At 57.0% G+C, this 17,849-nt stretch overlaps 1 protein-coding gene across 1 annotated transcript; it reads right to left on the reverse strand.

The window, feature by feature from the left end:
- Nucleotides 1–982: 982 nt before the first annotated feature.
- Nucleotides 983–16,101, reverse strand: COL9A2 (collagen type IX alpha 2 chain). Its single transcript, XM_070368205.1, has 32 exons — nt 15,955–16,101; nt 14,628–14,702; nt 13,392–13,427; nt 13,246–13,308; nt 12,149–12,202; nt 11,989–12,024; nt 11,873–11,896; nt 11,490–11,543; nt 11,145–11,198; nt 10,977–11,024; nt 10,693–10,749; nt 10,556–10,609; nt 10,167–10,220; nt 9,747–9,800; nt 9,586–9,639; nt 9,412–9,465; nt 8,171–8,224; nt 7,722–7,775; nt 7,434–7,487; nt 6,432–6,476; nt 6,019–6,072; nt 5,226–5,279; nt 4,910–4,963; nt 4,753–4,824; nt 4,493–4,528; nt 4,282–4,326; nt 4,160–4,192; nt 3,801–3,947; nt 3,475–3,529; nt 2,971–3,159; nt 2,141–2,218; nt 983–1,695 (listed from the first exon to the last, which is right to left on the reverse strand). The coding sequence occupies exons 1-32, from the start codon at nt 16,024–16,026 to the stop codon at nt 1,496–1,498; spliced, it is 2,067 nt and encodes a 688-aa protein (XP_070224306.1). The 5' UTR covers nt 16,027–16,101; the 3' UTR covers nt 983–1,495.
- Nucleotides 16,102–17,849: the final 1,748 nt, after the last annotated feature.

Below are 17,849 nucleotides of genomic sequence, written 5' to 3' on the forward strand. Positions count from 1 at the left end.
GAGTAGCCCTCTGTCCCTGGAGGGGTAAAGGAGCTGAGAAGTCACCCATGGTGTGTGTGTGTATGGAGGCAGGGGAGGCTGTTGAGGGGAGTCCCAGCCTCTGCTGGTCAGGGGAAGAGAAGGCTGCTTCAGTACAAATGGGGACATGCAGCCAAGTTTGGGGTGAGGTGTAGGAGGGCCCAGACTTCATCAGATGCTGGGACCTCAGGCTGGAGTTCTTATGTCTCCTGGAGGGAGCCAGCAGAACTCTTCAATAATGGAGCCAAGGGGTTGGTCACTCGCTGAATTTCAACAGCTCCCACCATCATATGGTCAGAGGCGCCTGCCACACCCTTTTCTGCTCCTGCTGCTTGGAGTAGCCTTGCTGGCCTACACAGTTAATGAGGCTGGGAGCCCCCAGCCGGTCACATCCGAGCCAGTCTCCCCTGGATGTCCTCAGTGAGAGTGGCGAGACCGAATGTCACTTCTGCTCTCATCATCCAGGTTCAGGTCTGTTTTTCTCATGGACCTGGTAACCCCTGGAAGAGCCAGGTCCTCCCATCTTTGGCTGCCAGCTCCTGCCCCAAGACCAGCACACGCTGAGTGCCAGAACTCACAGAGGACCTCCTGTGGGCCAGGCTCTGGCGAGGCACTGGGTACTCTCTACAGGATAAACGAGGCAACCTGGGTCCTTGCCCAGCTGTACAAAGGCTGGGAAGGGATCTGCCCACAGCGAGATAGCAGGTCACCATCCTGACTCTACCTGCAGTGTTTCCCACAGGTGTTCCTAAAATAGGCCAGGCCACCCTCTCAGTTCAGGATGTGCCCAGAGGAAAGCACCCCACCTTCCACCCTCCCCCTTCTAGAACCCCTGACCATCCTGCTCAGGTCGTGGGGGCCCACCCCTAACCTACGAAAAATTAAGCTCAGCACTCACATCTTGGCTTGTACCCAAGTTGAGGGTTTTTATTTACAGAAAGGCCTGGGTGGATCTAGGGTTTGGTGGGAAAGGGTGATGCCAGGAAGGGAAGGGAGATGGGTGTTTAAATACTCAGATGGGAGGAAGGCAGGTAGGAAGCAGAGGACTGGCTTAGGGATGGTCCCCTCCGGGCCGTCACCCAGTAAGCCTGGGGGCAAAAACGGGATCAGGAACTAGCAAAGGCTTCGGTCCACTTGCCCCAAGGACAAGATGGCCAGTGGAGGATGATGCAGATTAAGGACACATTTGTTTTGATGACATCCGAGCAGTGCTCCAGGAACGAAGGCCACCCCATCCTCTCTGGACCGTGGACTCTCCAGTGCCATGTGCCCTGTTGGCCTCACCTTTTCATCTGATGCCCTCCCTTCCCTTCCCCCATGTTTTAGAATTTCCTTTTCCTCAGGACTCCTGGATCCCAGATGGAAGGTCCTGGAAAAGCTAGTTTCCTGGACTGAGGCATGGGGTGCATGTCCACCCAGAGGGGCCTGAGTCCTTTCCCCCCCAGGATGCCCACTGGGCTCTGTCTTGGCCTGATGCTCATGGCCCCTTGATGGATCCAGGCTCCGTGAGGCGTCCAGAGGCATAGGCTGAGGCTCCAAGGCAGGCCGCAGGTTCACAGAAGCCTGGCAGCCCAATGGGGCCTGGCAGGCCAGGTCGACCTGCCTCTCCTGGGGCCCCTGGAGCCCCTCGATCTCCATCTTTGCCGTTGATTGCCTGACCAGGCCGGCCAGGCAGTCCTATGGAAGGGAAAAGGTCAAGACATCAAGGCCTCCTCCTATCTTGGCCTTCGAATTCCTCAGTCTCTCAGGGAAACTGAAGTCAAGGACACCATAGAAAGAAGGGACTCTGCCTCAGACACGGTTCTAAAAGAGTCATGTCTCATGGTGCATTACTCCCAGTCAGTGAGTCGGGGGAATAAAGGCCCCTTCCCTTCCCTCCGTGAAGCAGATTTTTGTGTAGCCCAGGAAGTCCTCAGAATCCCAGCTGTCCAGTTCCCAGCCAGACCTGACCCAGAGGCTCCCGGCTGCTCCAAAGGGATGCAAAAATGGGATGCGTGGAACTGAGTTGGCCTCATGTTGTGAGAGCATGAGGGAGGCCTCCATGGAAGAGATCCAGTTGTCTCAGGTCATTAATCCCAGGACTGAGGGACAGGACTGCTACTGGGCAGGGCCAGGGTCTTACCTGGGATCCCCGGGGGCCCAGGCATCCCGGGGTGCCCACGGCCAACTTCTCCCTGATCACCCTTCTCTCCACGTTTTCCTGCAGAGAAAGAACCGAGCCTTAATTTTTCAGAATAGGAAAATTTTTTTTTCTTCTTTGCTTGCTATTTAATTTCTATTTCACACACAACAATTATTTCAGACAGTTGGAAATGACTGCAGAACTGATTAAACAAAGGCAAGTCCAATGGATGGAAAACTATAAAGCTGATAAAGTTCATTACAGGAAAGTGTCTGATAATGTCAACAGTCGGCATTTAGTATATACCAACTCCATGTAAATTACCTCTAAATGTAATCCTCCTGGCAACTATGGGATTGTTGCTATAAATATCTCCATTTCACAGATGATAAATCTAAGACCCAGGAATATTAATGGGTAACTTGTCCAAGAGCCACAATGAGAAAGTGAGAGAGTCTGGACTCACACCTGCTCTGACTCGAGCTTGCCTTCTTTACTGTTTTGTTCATCTGCCTCCCCATTTCTAGAGACATGGAGGGATGTTTATGGAGTATCACTAAGTCAATTTAAAATCGAAACAACATCCCCCCCCCCAAAAAAAAACCCAGGCTATAAATTAGTACATTTGTTTCTATCAATTTGCTACTGAGAAAGCAAGCCCAGGAGTGACATGGGAGAGCCATGGGTGAGAACTGTATACCTCATCCTAGAAAGGGGAATGATGAAAGATAGAAAACAGGAGGCTGAGCCATCAGCCGGCATAACTGAGACCCCAGGTGGCTGGTCTTGGCCAAATCGCCATCTCTTGGCCACCATAGAATAGCACTTACCCTTGGGCCCAGTGTTGCCAATCTGACCCACGGCTCCCACGATGCCAGGAACACCCCGAGGGCCAGGGTGCCCATGGGGTCCCTGTTTGCCTGGGTACCCAGGAGGCCCAGGGGGTCCTGGGGGACCCATCATCCCAGTCGCACCCAGGGCCTCCCGCTTGGCACTCACAGCCATTTCTGCCAATTGCTCTGGAGAGAGGGATGAGACAGAGAAGTCTGTAAGATGGGTGTGGCTCAGAAAAACTGGGAAGGCAGAGCATCCTGGCCTCTGGCCATGAGGTGTGCAGACAGAACAGCCAGGGGTCAACCTCCCCCTTCCTCAGGCTGTTCTGCAGACATCAAAGGTCCTGAGTGGGTGAGGACATAGGTAGGGTCCCCAACCCCTTGGAGGCAGAGCTGAAATGGCCACCCACGGCTCGTGACTCTCCCACAAGGCCACATGGAGAGTCTTCTGAAGGGTGGCGATGCCCTGGAGGTGAGAAGGAGGAGTTGGTGCCCCCTCACCTTGCAGCATCTTCAGCACCACATCCTCGATGTGCTGGTCACTAGCATCTCGGCCCTGAAAGCAGAGGAGGTCTTTCAGGAAGAAGCCCCCGGCTGCCAGGTCTGACTGCTCTGGTGCTATGACCCCTTCCTGTTCCCATTTTCTTACCCGAGGTATTTTCAGCATCTGACTGAAATCCCTCCAGCACCCACTCCCATCCTCTCTGATCTCGGGGCTTGGTACCAGCCTCAGGGAAGGAACTCCCAGCCTTTGAGGGGATAAGCAGCAAGCAACCCAAAGAGGCTCGTTCCCTAAGAGACTCCTCCTCCCCTGGAGGCCAACTCACCGCCACGCCCTGCCTCCCGGGCTGTCCGGGCAAGCCTCGGTCTCCAACCAGTCCTCGAGGGCCCGGAGGCCCCGGGTAGCCCTGCACCCCCGGGGCGCCCGCATCTCCGCTGGGGCCGGGGTAGCCAGGTTCTCCGCGGACTCCTTGCTGCGGGGCGGGTTGGGTTCCCAGCGGGAATCAGGAGACAAACGCGCAGGGGTGGGGGTTGGGGGTTATGCAGGAGTAGGGGAAGGATGGGGTTGGGGGCAGGGAAGCTGGGGGAGTCACGGTCCTAGTCCCCAGCGGCGCTGAGGCAATGGGGGTGGGGGTGGGGGGGCGGCAGAAGCGGGGAAAGGTGGCGTCACAGCTACAGGACTCACCTGTCCCTTGGGGCCTGGCTCGCCTGACTCGCCCTGTAGGCACAAGGAGGTGCTGTCCCGAGGCGGTGGGGTACCCGGGCCCGCCCGCTGCTCCCCTCCTCCACCCCGCGCAGCCCGCTCACCTTCTCGCCTTTCTCTCCTGGGAGGCCAGCCACGCCCGGGTCGCCCTGCAGATTGAGACAGGGTCAGATCGCGGTGGCCCCGCATGGCGTAGGTGCGGGGGCTGCACTGGCCTGTGACACTCCCGCTCCCCCATCCCGATGCGATGCGAGGGATGCCCTGATTGGTGGGGGTGAAGGGGTTTGGGGGGGAAGGTGGGTTTCTGGCACTCACCACTCCACCGCGGGGCCCGGTCTTCCCTGGGGAACCCTGTTGAAATTGGGGAGTCCAGAGCCTGGTGAGCTCCGATCTAGGGCAGGCTGGGCCCACAGGTCCCCCCAATCCAGGCTCCCAGCCACAGCCCCCTCTGAAGCTCCACCTCGCTCCCCAGGGCTCCTGGGGACCGGCAGGGGGTCATTTTTTCAGGTGGATTTGACCCCTCCCTCAGCATCTGAAGGCCTCTTTCCCTTGTATTTTTCAGTCCCAGTTAGTACCTTGTCTCCCTTGATGCCTGGCAAGCCTTGGGGCCCTGGAATTCCGGGAGGACCCTGTTCCCCTTTGGGGCCCTGAGGAGAAAAGAAACCAGAGGAATAAGTCAGACAAGGTGCCCAGACATACTCCCAGAGCCCATCTCAGCTGCTCTGTACTTACCTGCCGACCTTGAGGGCCTGGCTGCCCCACTGGCCCCCTCTCACCGTGGTCACCCTGAAATGGAAAGTGAAGGTCACATCCCAGCCATCAGCGGGGCAGCCTCTCCCTGCCAGATCCCAGACCCTGCATGGTCAGAGCGCCCTCTATTCCTGCTGTCACCACCATGGAGGTCCTTGGCTCCACTTCACAGACCAGCAAACTGAGGTCCTGGCTGGGAGGCCTCACGATGGAGCCTTGAGCGGACCAAGATCCTGCGTCCAGCAGTGCCAGCTGCTGCAGAGGCCCCCAGGGAGGGACCACTGTGCCAGGCACTTACCTTCTGCCCCATGATGCCCTGGGGACCGATTTCTCCTCGAGGCCCTGGCTCTCCCTGGGGGACAGAGAAATTCGGAGGTGAGCAGTAGCCTGGAGGATCCCTTCTTTCCACACCTGACCAACCCCTACCCACTCCTGGGGCTCAGCTAATTTGCTTCATCAGGGAAGACTTCCTTCACCTTCTTTCTTTGGGTCCCTGTCCTTTTCCTTCATAAGACCCAATACATTCGGAGTCTTTATTTAATTCAATGTCTTTCTCACAAATCCGTAAGCTCTATGTAAATAGGAGACTGTCTATCTCAGTGTCTAGTGGGTTGCAGATATTTGGTGAATGTTTGTGCAATGAGTGATGGAGAAGGAAATGGCAACCCACTCCAGTACTCTTGCCTGGAAAATCCCATGGACGGAGAGCGTGGTAGGCTACAGTCCATGGGGTCGCAAAGAGTTGGACATGACTGAGTGACTTCACTTTCTTTCTTTTCTTTCCTTTATGCAATGAGTAAATGACTCTGCCTGCTGGATTGTCAGCCCCAGTCATCTGGAGAGGTCATACCCCAGGACAGAAGCACCCCATCCTCTCTGCACTGTAGGGAAACAGGGGCGGAGAGAGAGGAGAGCTTTCCTGGGTCAGCGGCAGAGTCCTGACTGGGCCCGAGGGCACTCTGAAGCTAGGGCTCCACCGCAGAGTCTCACTCTGGCCCCACATGCTAAAAGCAGAGTCCTCAGGCCTGGAGGGAGGGATGGGGAGGAAGCAAAGCAAGAAGAGCCCTTGAGTCAGAGGAGGGGGCACTTACCTCCTTCCCGGGGGGACCAGAGACTCCAGGGAAGCCCTGCCGGCCCGGCTCACCCTGTAGGGAAAGAGTTCTAAGGTCAGTCTGTGTAGCCTAGTCAGGCCCTTGGCCTTGGAGAAGCCGGGTGAACCCTAAACAGACTCTGGAACCAAATGAGTTGGAAGCGGAGCGGGTTCTTAGGTCCTCTGGACTCCACTGACTTGCAGCCATGCCATCCTGTTCTCTAGCCAGGATGAGAGGTGGGAGGGAGGCAACAGGAGGGAGGTGATTAGCCCCAGTGAACCTGTGTTTAGGCCCGGTCTCAGCCTGAGAAGGCCTGGGCCTTGCAGTCTTTAAGCCATGGCCCTGGCCCCTGCCCTCAGGCTCCCTTGCTCAGATGAAGCCTACTCTCTGCCCCCAGGCTAGGGTCTCCTTACCTTGTCTCCAGGGCCTCCTTTTGTCCCAGGCATACCAGGCACACCCTGTAGAAGGAAGCTGATGTCAGTTTCTCCCCTGGCAGCAGGGAGCCCTGAGCATCTGCTATTTTGTCTCCCAGATTCCTCTCTCGCCTTGTGGGAGCTGAAGAGCAGAAGGCCCAGCCGTGAACTTGACTGCTAGCCCCGAATCCCCGGTGAGACAGGAGATAGGGACAGAAGGACCTGCTTTCCAAGGCCTGTGGTCCACGGGGAGAAGAGGAGCACACGCGAGTGCACACAGGAACAGTCTGCACGTGGATGTGTTAGCAGTCCTCAACTTAAGTATCCCTGGCAGGGAAGGATAGGGGTTCCCAGAAGGTGGGGGCGGAGGTGGGCCTGAATTGTGAGAAGACTCAGAGATGGGAAGGGCATTCCAGTAAGAGGGACCGGTAAAGGCCTGAAGGTGTGGCGGTAGAAAAGCTAAAGCTCTGTTGAGAAGGCAGAGGGTGAAGAGGGGCAGTGGCTGACGGGTCAGATTATGGTGGTCCTAGGATGCTAAGATGAGCTGTGAGGATGAGGAGTGTAGCTATCCTGGTCATAAATGTTCCCCTGCCACTTCCTGCACCTCAGTGACTCTGCTGAATAACTGGACAGAATGACATTTTCCTGGAGGCAGTGGTGGGGGCGGGTTGGGGGAGTTGGGGAACAGGGAGGGTGGAGCACCATGGAAGGTATTTAGCAGGGAAACGGTCAGATTCCACTTAGCCAACATGGAGGGTTGGTATAATCTAAGAGAAGGCTAGGGCAGCTGTCCAAATGATGAGGCCTAACCCAGGCCAGCGTTGGTGAGGAGGCCTGAGCTGAGCAGGGACAAGGTCCAGAGCACAAGTCCTGGGTATGTGACTTCCACCTCATCAGCCACTCACGCCACTTTGGGGAAGTGGGCCACAGAGTGCCTGGCCTCTTGGTGGAGGAGAAGCGACTTGCCCTGTGGCGGCCCCCACGGCTCCACCCTGTACTCACCGCTAGGCCCTGGTGGCCTGGGTTTCCCGGCCGCCCTGCCTGTCCTGCACTGCCCTGCAAGAGACAGAACCAGAGGCATAAATGAGAGCTCCAGCCTGGGGGGGTCCATGGCCCCCACCCAAGTGCAGGCTGGTAAGCTGAGGCCCCGAAGCGAGAAGGAATGTGTTGGTGACACATCTGAGGCTCCCAGGCTCCGAGGCCTCCAGCCTCAGTGCAGTGGAGCTCAGAGCCTCAGCTGGGAGGACCCCAGACCCTCACCCCCATCCCAGGGGCCGTCCCCACTCGTACCTTCACTCCAGGCGTGCCTGGGGTCCCATCCTTGCCGTCGATGCCTGGGGGTCCCTGCTCAGCAGGAAAGTTGAAGGGAGAGTCACAATGGGGGGATGCCTGGGGTCAGGGCCCCCATCCATGTCCCTCTGTGGGGGGCAGTGTGCAGGTGGGAAGTGGGCCTGGTTGGCTTGGGAAGCCCCAGCAGCTAACTGGGGGAGTGGAATGGAAGTGGGAAGGGATTTCAGGGGATGGGTGACAGTCCTTCGCTTGTGTGGGTGATGAGTGTCTCAAGACCCCTCCTACATCACCACTCTATTTACAGGTGAAAAAAATTGAGGCGCAGAAAGAGGGCATTTCCCGAGGTGACAGAGCCAGCCCATTGGCAACAGAGTTCAGTCTAGAACCCCAGGCTCCTCCTCCTCTGGGGGCTTGGAGACCCACCTGGACCCTGCCCTCTGTCTACTTACGGTTGCTCCCTTTGGGCCTGTTATTCCCTGGGGTCCTCGAACTCCTTGGCTCCCCTGCAAAGTAGACAGAGAGCAGACCACCTTCAGGACCACCTTCAGATTCAGCCTTCAGGAGGCTGAATCCCAGTCTGGCTATTCAGAGAACTGCTGAGAACAGTGACCTCCGAGTCCCAGGGCCCCTATGGCACAGGCCATGCTGGGTAGGGGCTGGTGGAGAGGGTCCTAGTTGTGTGACTTTGCCCTGGACCCAGATGGAGGGAGCAGAGGTGGGCATCAAGCAGGCTGCGCAGGAGTAGCAGCAGGACAGGGGAGGAGCCAGGGTGACCCACCAAGGCCCTGAGTGACACTGATGTGAAGAAACCCAGCAACCAAAGACAATGTGTGGACTTGGTTTGGGTCTTGATTTGAACAAGAACCCTGAAAAGACATTGTTGAAATCATTGTGAAAAATTGAGCACAAGCTGATGATTAGATGCTGTTCAGGAATAACTGGATAATTTTGCTTGTGTGATTGATAGCGATATTGTGGTTATGTGCGGAACCTTATTTTTAAGAGATACATTGAGAAGTGAAATGGGTAATATGACATAATGTTAAGAATTTGCTTGAAAATATCAGAGCAAAGGAAAGAAAGAGAGAAGGGAATGGATAAAGTGAGTGTGGCAAAAGATTAGTTTGGGGAGAGAGGGACATAAGGGCTCACTATATTATTCTCCCTACTTTTGCATATGTTTAAAGACTTGCATAAATAAAAAAAATACAACTAACAATAACAAAAAAACCCCTAACTTTACGTTCTGCTCAATTTTTCTGTAAACTCAAAATTGCTCAGAAGAAATACTCTTATTAATTTTAAAAAGGAGAGCGTTAAGAGAACTGGGATCTGGGCCAAATCTCATTAGCCCCATGACTGATTTGGTGGAATTTCATTGTCTGGCCTGGTAACTATGGGACTGGATCCTACAGCTTCTCCCTGAGCCTGAAGTTGACCAGCAGTAGGTGGGGCTTGGAGGAAGGAGCTGCTGGGCTAGCTGGGCTACGGGCACAGATGTTCCCCCCTCACATCAGCCACCCACATATACAGACAGACAGAATAACACATGGGCACGGGCGTCTACATGTGCACACACGCAGACACACATGTGCACCTCAGTGTATCCACTTGAGCCTTGGGTGGAGCTGAGTCCACCCAGTTCTCCCCCGCAGGGCCCTGACTGCAACAGGGATGACTGAGGACTCACCACATCACCCTTCTCTCCAGCTCGGCCCGGTGGTCCCCGTGGACCTTCCTCACCCTGGTAGGAAGGACAGAGAGAAATCCAAGTTACATGGGCTCAGGGAACTCACATCCTTTGCAGCCCCAGAAGCTGCGTCCAGGGGAGGAAAGTAGGGGCAGGGAGTAGGAGCAGACTCACAGGTGACCCGGCTGCGCCGATGGAGCCCACCATGCCTTTGTACCCCTGAGGGCCCTGGGGAGAGGAGATTGTGGGTCAGTCTTGGCTGGACCCCAGAGGCCAGAGGGCTAGTCCCGGCAGCTCTTTCTTGCAGGACACCCCCCCCTCCCAGACCCACTCACCGTCTCTCCTTTGGGTCCTGCCATGCCTGGGTAGCCCCTGACACCCTGGGGACCCTGTCAAGACAGAAGAATAACAGTGATGGCAACTAGAAGGCCCACGTTGTGACACCTTCCCTAAACCCCAGCCCAGTCTTCAAGACGTCTCCCTAAGGCAGGCACAGAGTCCCTGTCACAGATGGTCAGTGAGACTCAGAGATGCTAGGGACTCGCCAGGAACAGTGGCAGAACCAGGGCCTCAGCTGAGCCTTTTGGCTGACAGCAGCCTTGGTTCCAGTCCCCCAGTGTCTCACAGCCAGCCTCATCCAGAGCCTCACCAGCTGGACACAGGCATCTCTTCTGCCAGTTAGAGGCCAGAACAAGGGAATGACTCCACTAAGGTCTCCTGGGGGGATGAGGTGGGGCGGGGAAAGTGTTCCTTACCGGTGGTCCAGGGATGCCTTGCTCTCCAGAGGCACCCACATCTCCCTTGGGACCCTAAGGGCCAGGAAAGAGAGATCAGATAGGCAGGCAGATCGACAGACAAATATTCAGACAACCAAAGACAACATCCTCTTCTCAGCAAGAGCAGACAGGAAGGCGTCCTGGAAAGCATAGGGTCCCAGGGATGACAGATAGGGAAATGGGGGCACAGCAAGGGAAGGAGCTTGCCCAGGGACATACTGACTTAGCGCCTTGGCCTCCTGCCTCCCAGTTCAAGGCTTCATCCCCGAAGCCCCACATTTGAAGGGAAGGGAGAAGGATGCGCGAGGAGGCTCCAATAGGGCCCTCTCCAAACACACTCTCCCACGGCCCTCTGCCCTCGCACTCACCGGCTTCCCCTGGCGGCCGGAATCTCCCAGAAGCCCGCGTCTGCCTGGATGCCCCTGTGGGGAAGGAGAGAGCTTAGAGTAACGTCCCGTCCCCCCCTCCCCTGCTCCACCCTCCGAGACTTGGGCCAGAAGCTCACCTTCACGCCCTGCAGCCCTGGGGGCCCTTTCACGCCCGCTGGACAGTTGGTTGGACACTGGAAGAGAAATTCCGCAGGGTTCTGTGTCACTGGCCTGCCCCAGGCCAACAGGGCAGTGCTTCCCAAGACCTCTCCTCCGCCCGCACCTGGCTGCACCTCTCCGGCGCAGTCTCTCCGGGTCTCCAGGGACCCTACCGTCTGAAGGAACCTGTCTCCTTGCCCGCCCCTCTCAAGATGACCCGCCCCTTCCCCGGACTAGCCCCGCCCCAGGCCCTGCCTCTCACCAGGAAATCCGCGCTGCCTTCCAGACCCTGAATGGTTCCAGGGCGGCCCTGAGAAAAGATGTGTGGAGATGGAACCTGACTCGAACCCTCCTCTCCCCAGTCTTGTGCCGAAGACCTTTGTCCTTCCCCAGCCCCACCCTGCCATGTGGGAGGCCTGAGGACACTTACCGGTTTCCCAGGGGGTCCCGGAGGCCCTGATGGTCCCTCTGGTCCAGGATCCCCCTGGAAGCAAGAAAGGCCCAAATCATACCCTTGTCCAGCCTTGGCTAGGTCACCTCTGCCCCCTGCTCCAGTTCCCGCTACTGCCCTGTCCATCCTGCCCTCCAGGTCCCCTCCTGAGATCTGGGGAGATCAAAGCCTGATCTGCAGAGGACGCCCCGCCATTGGCTGCCCCAGACCTGGAGGAGATTCCTGGTGGCCAGAAGCAGGCCCAGGAACTCCTGGAGAGGTTCTCAGCTTGCGCTTGAACGCAGAGGGCAAGACAGAGTGAGCAGAGGAGTGGCTGGGGCTCACCTTGGGGCCTGTGAGTCCAATCTCACCAGGGAGGCCAACAGGTCCAGGTGGTCCCTACGAACAGAGACATCAGTGGCTAGAATGCCTCAGAGGGTTAGCCCAGCCCTGCCACAAAGATAGAAACAGGTGCCCAGAGCCCCTTTCCCCACTTTCACTTTGTAACCAGCCCCAAAGAAGCAGACAAATTAGGACAAATTAGGGCTTTAAGGACCAGAGAATTTCAGAGTCAGTGGATAGGCCCAGGGTTCTCTGACAAGTTGGCCCATTTCTGACACCATCACAGTATGCTGGCCCCTCCCCATGCTGGCCAGTCCCCTGGAAGCCCTTCTCAACTCTCCCCCTCTGAAAGTCCCAGGGACCCTGCCCCATCCCTGAGGACTTACAGGAGGTCCGGCGAAGCCAGGGCCCTGAAACAGAAGGAAAGATTAGGTTCATGGCTCCTTTTACAAATCCCCCGACCTACAAAGGGTCCCTTAAAGCCACTGCAGGTTATACTCACCGGCAGGCCGGGGGGACCTGGGAGCCCAGGCTGGCCCTGCAAAAGCAATAGGAGAGGCTCAGAGGCTGGGGTCTCCTGCATTTCTGCTCCTCTCTGCCACAGCCCCTCCTAAACTCTGGTACCTAGATTGCCCATGCTGAACCCCTAACAGGCCACTTGCCTTGACTCCAGGGATCCCTGCAGGACCGGGCTCCCCCTTGGCTCCAGTTAGACCCTGGAGAAGAAAAAGAAGATACATCTGTGAGGGGCAAACCTGCTCCCTGACCAATGGGAGGACAGGGTGGGTCCAGAGGTCTCTCCTGGTTGGGCCCAGGCTGCCTTTCGTCACACTGCATGAAGGCCTATGGGCATCAACACCTCACTTTCCTTTCTTCCAGTTCCCACACTAGCCCTTGATGATTATCCTCTTTTGAAAGGTAAGAACCCAACGCCCAAAGATTTGTTAGCCCAGACCTCACATCTCCAGTCTAGGAATCTAGAAAACCTAGATAGATATGGGTCTGGATTAGCCATTTTCTTAATGTCTGCCCTTGACAGCTTATTCTGAGCCTCAGTATTCTCATCTGCAAAATGGGTTAATAATCAATGCTTGCTTCTCTGGGTGGTTATGAAAATCGATGTGTAAGGCAATATGCTTTGTAATCTTTGCAGGGTATGGATGAGTTGGAGCGACCCTGTGGCTGCTCACAGCCCTAATGGGCACTTCTTGAGCCAGCAGGCCATTCATGGGGGGCCACTTTTTCCTCCCATCTTTTAGTGACTGACTCAAGTGTCTCCCCAACCAGATGACTTCCCAATAACCGTGTCCAGGAGACAGTGACCTTGGAGCCTGTGTCCAGGAGCCTGTGACCTTGAGCCCATGAACCCCTGGAACTGCATGCTCTCAACCAAATGATGTTCTTCTCTTGAGTAGTGCCTGGGGCTGTAAGGGGGTGGGGTGGGGAAGGGTAAAGGGGAGGAAAGGAGAGGATGCAAAAGGGCAGCTCTGCCCAGAGAATTAAGTGTAATACTTGGAGGCCAGAAATGTGAGGCTAAATTCTGACTGCTGCTAAGTCCTCTGGATGCCCATCTGCCCTTGATTCAGTGCTCCTGGTGTGGGTGTGAGGTCAGAAGCCACATGAGGGTAAGGGGAACTCACAGCTGTAGAGTCTCCATTATGCTCTGCACAGCAGATCAGGGAAGATGCCAGAACTGGGTTTTGGAAGTCAGGGGGTGGAGCCCTAGCCTACTCTACCTGACGCTCAGGTAGGTACTCACATCTATCCCGGGCTTCCCGTCTGGCCCATCTGTTCCTGCTTTGCCAGGCTCTCCCTTAGGTCCCTTGAAAACAGAGGTGGAGCAAATATTAGCCACAGGCAGGAAAGACCTGGAAGCATCAAAGGTCAAAGGGAAAAAGCACTCACCGGAGGGCCAGCTTTCCCAGGGGGCCCTTTGTCACCCTGCAAGATATAAGTTGTTGAGAAAGCTTACCGTGGCTTGTGCAACCCCAGATGGGCACACACAAGCCCTGGTTGACCTGCCCACATGCTCCTCTCCTTTTCTGTCCTGGGTCCTCTCAAACCTCGTGCTTTTTAGGAAAATAGCTCCCTTTCTTTCAAGAAAACCATAGGTGGATTGAGACCAACCCCATGCAGGCTGGAGAGAGTGACATCAATATGCAAGTGAGTTCTGGACATGCCAGTGTTGGGACGGTGCCAGTCATGAGATCTGTGAATGGGTTGCCTCGGAGAGCGGTGCCTCTTGGATTTGAGCAAGTGTGAGAAGAAACTTTGGGGCTTTTAGGAAAACACGAAGAGAAGGTGAGCGAAGGGGGCAGTGGTAGACTGGGGTCAGGAGAATGAGATGCGGCAGGGGCAGGGACCAAGGGGGCAGCTTCAATCTGTCCCCAAGGCAGGAAGGACCTCCTTCCCCTGTGACAAAGGATCCTCGATGGAGAACAGACGTGGCCTGTGGAATCACATTCAGCCCCAGAGAGACCTCCAGGCATTTCAGGGCCTCTGGCGGCCAGAGAGCCTGGCAGGGGCCCAGCGCCCGTGTTTGGAGGGTGGGGGCACCAAGTTGAATAGAAAGCTGTGGAGATGGGTAAATATGGGGCTGACCTCGTGGGGGAGCATCCAGAATGAGGTATTTAACTCTCACCACGGTGGGGAGAGCAGGGAAGGAGCCCAGCTGCTTCTAAATCGGGAAGAAAAATGTAAAGGGAAGAGACTGGAGTCTGGCCCCCGCTGGACAGCGGTCTGGCCAAGCCTCCCAAGCTACCCTGAAGAGGCACCCAGACGTGCCAGGGGGCAGCGCGCGGAGTTAAGGCGTCTCCCACCCCCAAACGGGAGGAGGGGGCGGGGGATGAGGAATCGCTGTGAGCTGTGGCAGGTAGACCGAACAGCAGCTCCTTGTCCACCAGCAGCTATAACGGGCTCTGCCGCTCCAGGCTGGTTTGAGGTTTTTGTAGAACAAACGGGCTCCTTGTGGGGCAGGCCGGCGCTGCCTACTGGCAACTGGGGGCACTGCACCTCCAGGCACCGACCTCACCGCCGCCACCCCCTGCCTCCACTCCCAGAGCACACAAAATTCCCCTTTGTCCGCAGCCTCTCGCCCCCCGCCCCCCCTCTCCCGGTCCCGGTCCCGGGTTAGAGACTCACGTCGATTCCGTCGGATCCAGGCACTCCCGGTGGCCCTGGGGGCCCCGGAGGCCCCGGCTCTCCTGGCAGACCTCTCTGAAAACACAAAGCGGGCAGCCCTCAGACACTGCAGGGAACTGGGCGTCCAGGGGCGCACCTCCCCCCTGAGGAGCCGTGAACTCCCCTTCACTGAGAACACACTGTGGACCTTTACATATATTATCTTATTGACTGGTTCAGAACTCTGAGCCGAGACTAACGAGCCCCAGTTTGCAGGTGAGGAACCAGGCTCCGAAAGATCACAGGAGGTAAACTGTGGAGCTAGAATTCCGCCCTAGGTTTGCCCAGCTCCTTCCACTGTACCGCGCTGCCCCTGCGCCGTCGTGGGTGGAAAATAGAAGGAGCTGCTGATGACTCAAATAACGGATGGTTAAGGAAGACGGTACCTAGAGATGCTTGATCCTCAATGAACGGTTGCTTGGATTATTTTTAGATGGACGACAGATATTGAAGATGGATAGGTACCCCTCTACCTCTCCCCCTGGTGAGGATAAAGCCCGACAGGAAAGTTGGGGAGGTGCAGAAAGATGGGGCCGTTGAGGGTGTCTAGGGAGGGCAAGCCTGTTCTCTCCTCCTTCCGAGAGCATCCGTCTCCCAGCACCGCTCCTCCGTCCTCAGTTGGATGGCGCTCTTAACGCGATCCATCCTAGACCCAGGCAGGGGTCCGGCGTTTGCCAGGTGCCCGCGCTCCCATCCCCACCCCCAGACCGAGAAGTGCCAGGTTGGCGCCCCACGGTCGAGCTGCGAACCGCCCAAGGCCCCAGACGGCGCCCCGGCCCGGCCCCTCCGCGCCCGCGTCGCGTGAGGCCCCCCTGCCCCGAGCCGGCCCTCGGAAGTGAGGCGCGGGAGCGCTAGCCGGGCGGATAGCATCAGCCGAGCGGGAGCGGCGTCTGGCTGGAGCCGGCGCCCCCTGGGAGGCGGCGGGGGCGGAGGATCCCGAGCTCCGTGAATGGGCACCATTGTCTCCCCCGCCACCTGGGCTCTCCAGGCTGCCAGGACGCGGCGCCAGCTCCTGCTCCACGCCGCCGGGCCCGGGCAGGGCCGAGCATCTCCGGACAGGGTCCCTCTGGCTCCCCGGCTCGTCCACCTCTTTTCACGGTGCCGAGATCTCCACCCCCGACCCCATTTGTGCCCCTACTGAAGGAACGTGAGCGGCTGCCCCTCAGGCGAGGGGGTGTCAATAGAGGGTGGGGGTCAAGCCGAACACTCCACCAGACCCCAGGACCCGGAACCCCGGACCCAGATCCCGCATTCCGGAGCCCGGAGCGGGAGTGGCTGCAGGACTTACGATCTGCGCCAGGGCGAGCCCCAGCACCTGCAGGAGAACCAGGAGGCTACGGGGGTCGGCCGCGGGGGCCATGGCGGGCGTCGGGCTCGAGGTGGACTGATGCGGGCACCACGCACGCACCGACGGCTGAAGCTCCTGGCGCGACGGCTCCGGCTGCTCTCGGACCCGGCGGGCCGGGCCTCCTGAATATGCGGCTGGGCGGGGCGGGGGGCCCGCGGGGTCTGTCACCTGAGAGGACCCGGGGAGGGAGGCTGGCGTTCCCGGCCCAGCTCCGCCCCGCTCTGTCCAGCCGCCAGCGCCCACCCTCCATCCTCTCGCCCGGCTTCCCGGAGGCCTCGGCCGGGTGATCCGAAGAGCGGCCAGGGTGCGGGACCGGGACCATGGCTCCGTTCCTCTATAAAGAGGAAGAGGGCCGTCCGAGTTGCCTGTCCAGCCCGATCTCCGGGACCCAGCCCGTTTCCCCGACCCGCAGTCTGCCTCCCATCACTTTGCGCCTTGTCCTCAGCCACTTCAGCCTGCGAGCCCGGGCCTGGGTGCCCTGGTCCAGGGCCCAGGCCGAGGACACCGCAGGTTCTGCCGACCTTGTAGCAGGCTTTGCCCAGCTCTCCATCCACCTCGTTCCTCTCCACCTACGATCAATCAGGCCTCGTCCCTGTTAAAACATACCGCAGAGGATGAGATGTTTGGATGGCATCATCCACTTGATGGCCGTGAGTCTGGGCAAACTCTGGGAAGTAGTGAAGGACAGGGAAGCCGGGTGTGCTGTAGTCCCTGGGGTCGGTCAGCAAAGAGCTGGACAAGACTGAGCGACTGAGCAGCAACAACAATGGCCCTTCCTGGGTCAGCCATGCTATGAACACCCCTTCACCTTCTCCCCCTGGCTTCACTGCTAATACTAGCCAAGCTGTCTGCACCCCATTTCTAAACTTCCTCATCTCCCTCTCGTCTCTGTGTTTCCACCCCAGCTGGGAGACCAGTGAGGCTCTTTATTCCTCCAGTCATGAAGCTGTTGGCACCTGGGTCTGCCTTGGCCATTCTATCCTTGAAGTCTTCACTGCCCAGGTGTCCACCATTCAACCCTCCTCCTTCTCCTTCCACTTACTCATCCTTCTTAAAAAAAAAATTTTTTTTTTGTTTGTTTGGCTGCTCTGGGTCTTAGTTGCAATACTCCAGATCTTTGATCTTTGCTGGAGCATGTGGAATCTTTAATTGAATCATGTGGAATCTAGTTCCCTGAACAGGTATTGAACCAAGGTCCCCTGAATTGGGAGTGCTGAGTCTTAGCCACTGGAACACCAGGCAAATCCCAAGCACTTCTCCTTCTATTGCTTTTTCTTCTCTGCAGCTCCCTTAAGCACCAGGGTCTGTAGGATTGACCATTTCTCTACCTCCAGGTGATCTCCTTCATGTTCACAGAAACAACCCGCACCTTATTTACCAGAGTTTCCAAAACCTACTTGTCAAGAGTAGCCTCTCTCCAGTCTCTGCCTTCTCTTTCATTCACTTAAGCAATGTCGGTTTAGCGCTTTGGTGTCTGACTCTGTCACTAAGTATGACCACAGGCCCTAAAATATGAAGTCTTTGCTGTCATTGTTGTTTAGTTGCTAAGTTGTGTCTGACTCTTTCGCAGCCGCATAGACTGTAGCCTGCCAGACCCCTCAGTTCATGGGATTCTCTAGGCAAGAATACTGGAGTGGGTTGCCATTTCCTTCTCCAGGGGATCTTTCTGACCCAGGGATCAAACTTGCGTCTCCTGCATTAGCAGGCATATTCTTTACCACTGAGCCACTTGGTAAGTCTCAGATTGCTCTTCTTTAAAAGGAGATAATAGTAGTCCCTATCTTATGGGGTTTTGTGAAGATTGAATGAGATGATGCATATGAAGTATTTAACCT

This window comes from Bos mutus, chromosome 3, assembly GCF_027580195.1.
Source record: "Bos mutus isolate GX-2022 chromosome 3, NWIPB_WYAK_1.1, whole genome shotgun sequence".
In the NCBI taxonomy this organism is placed as follows: domain Eukaryota; kingdom Metazoa; phylum Chordata; class Mammalia; order Artiodactyla; family Bovidae; genus Bos; species Bos mutus.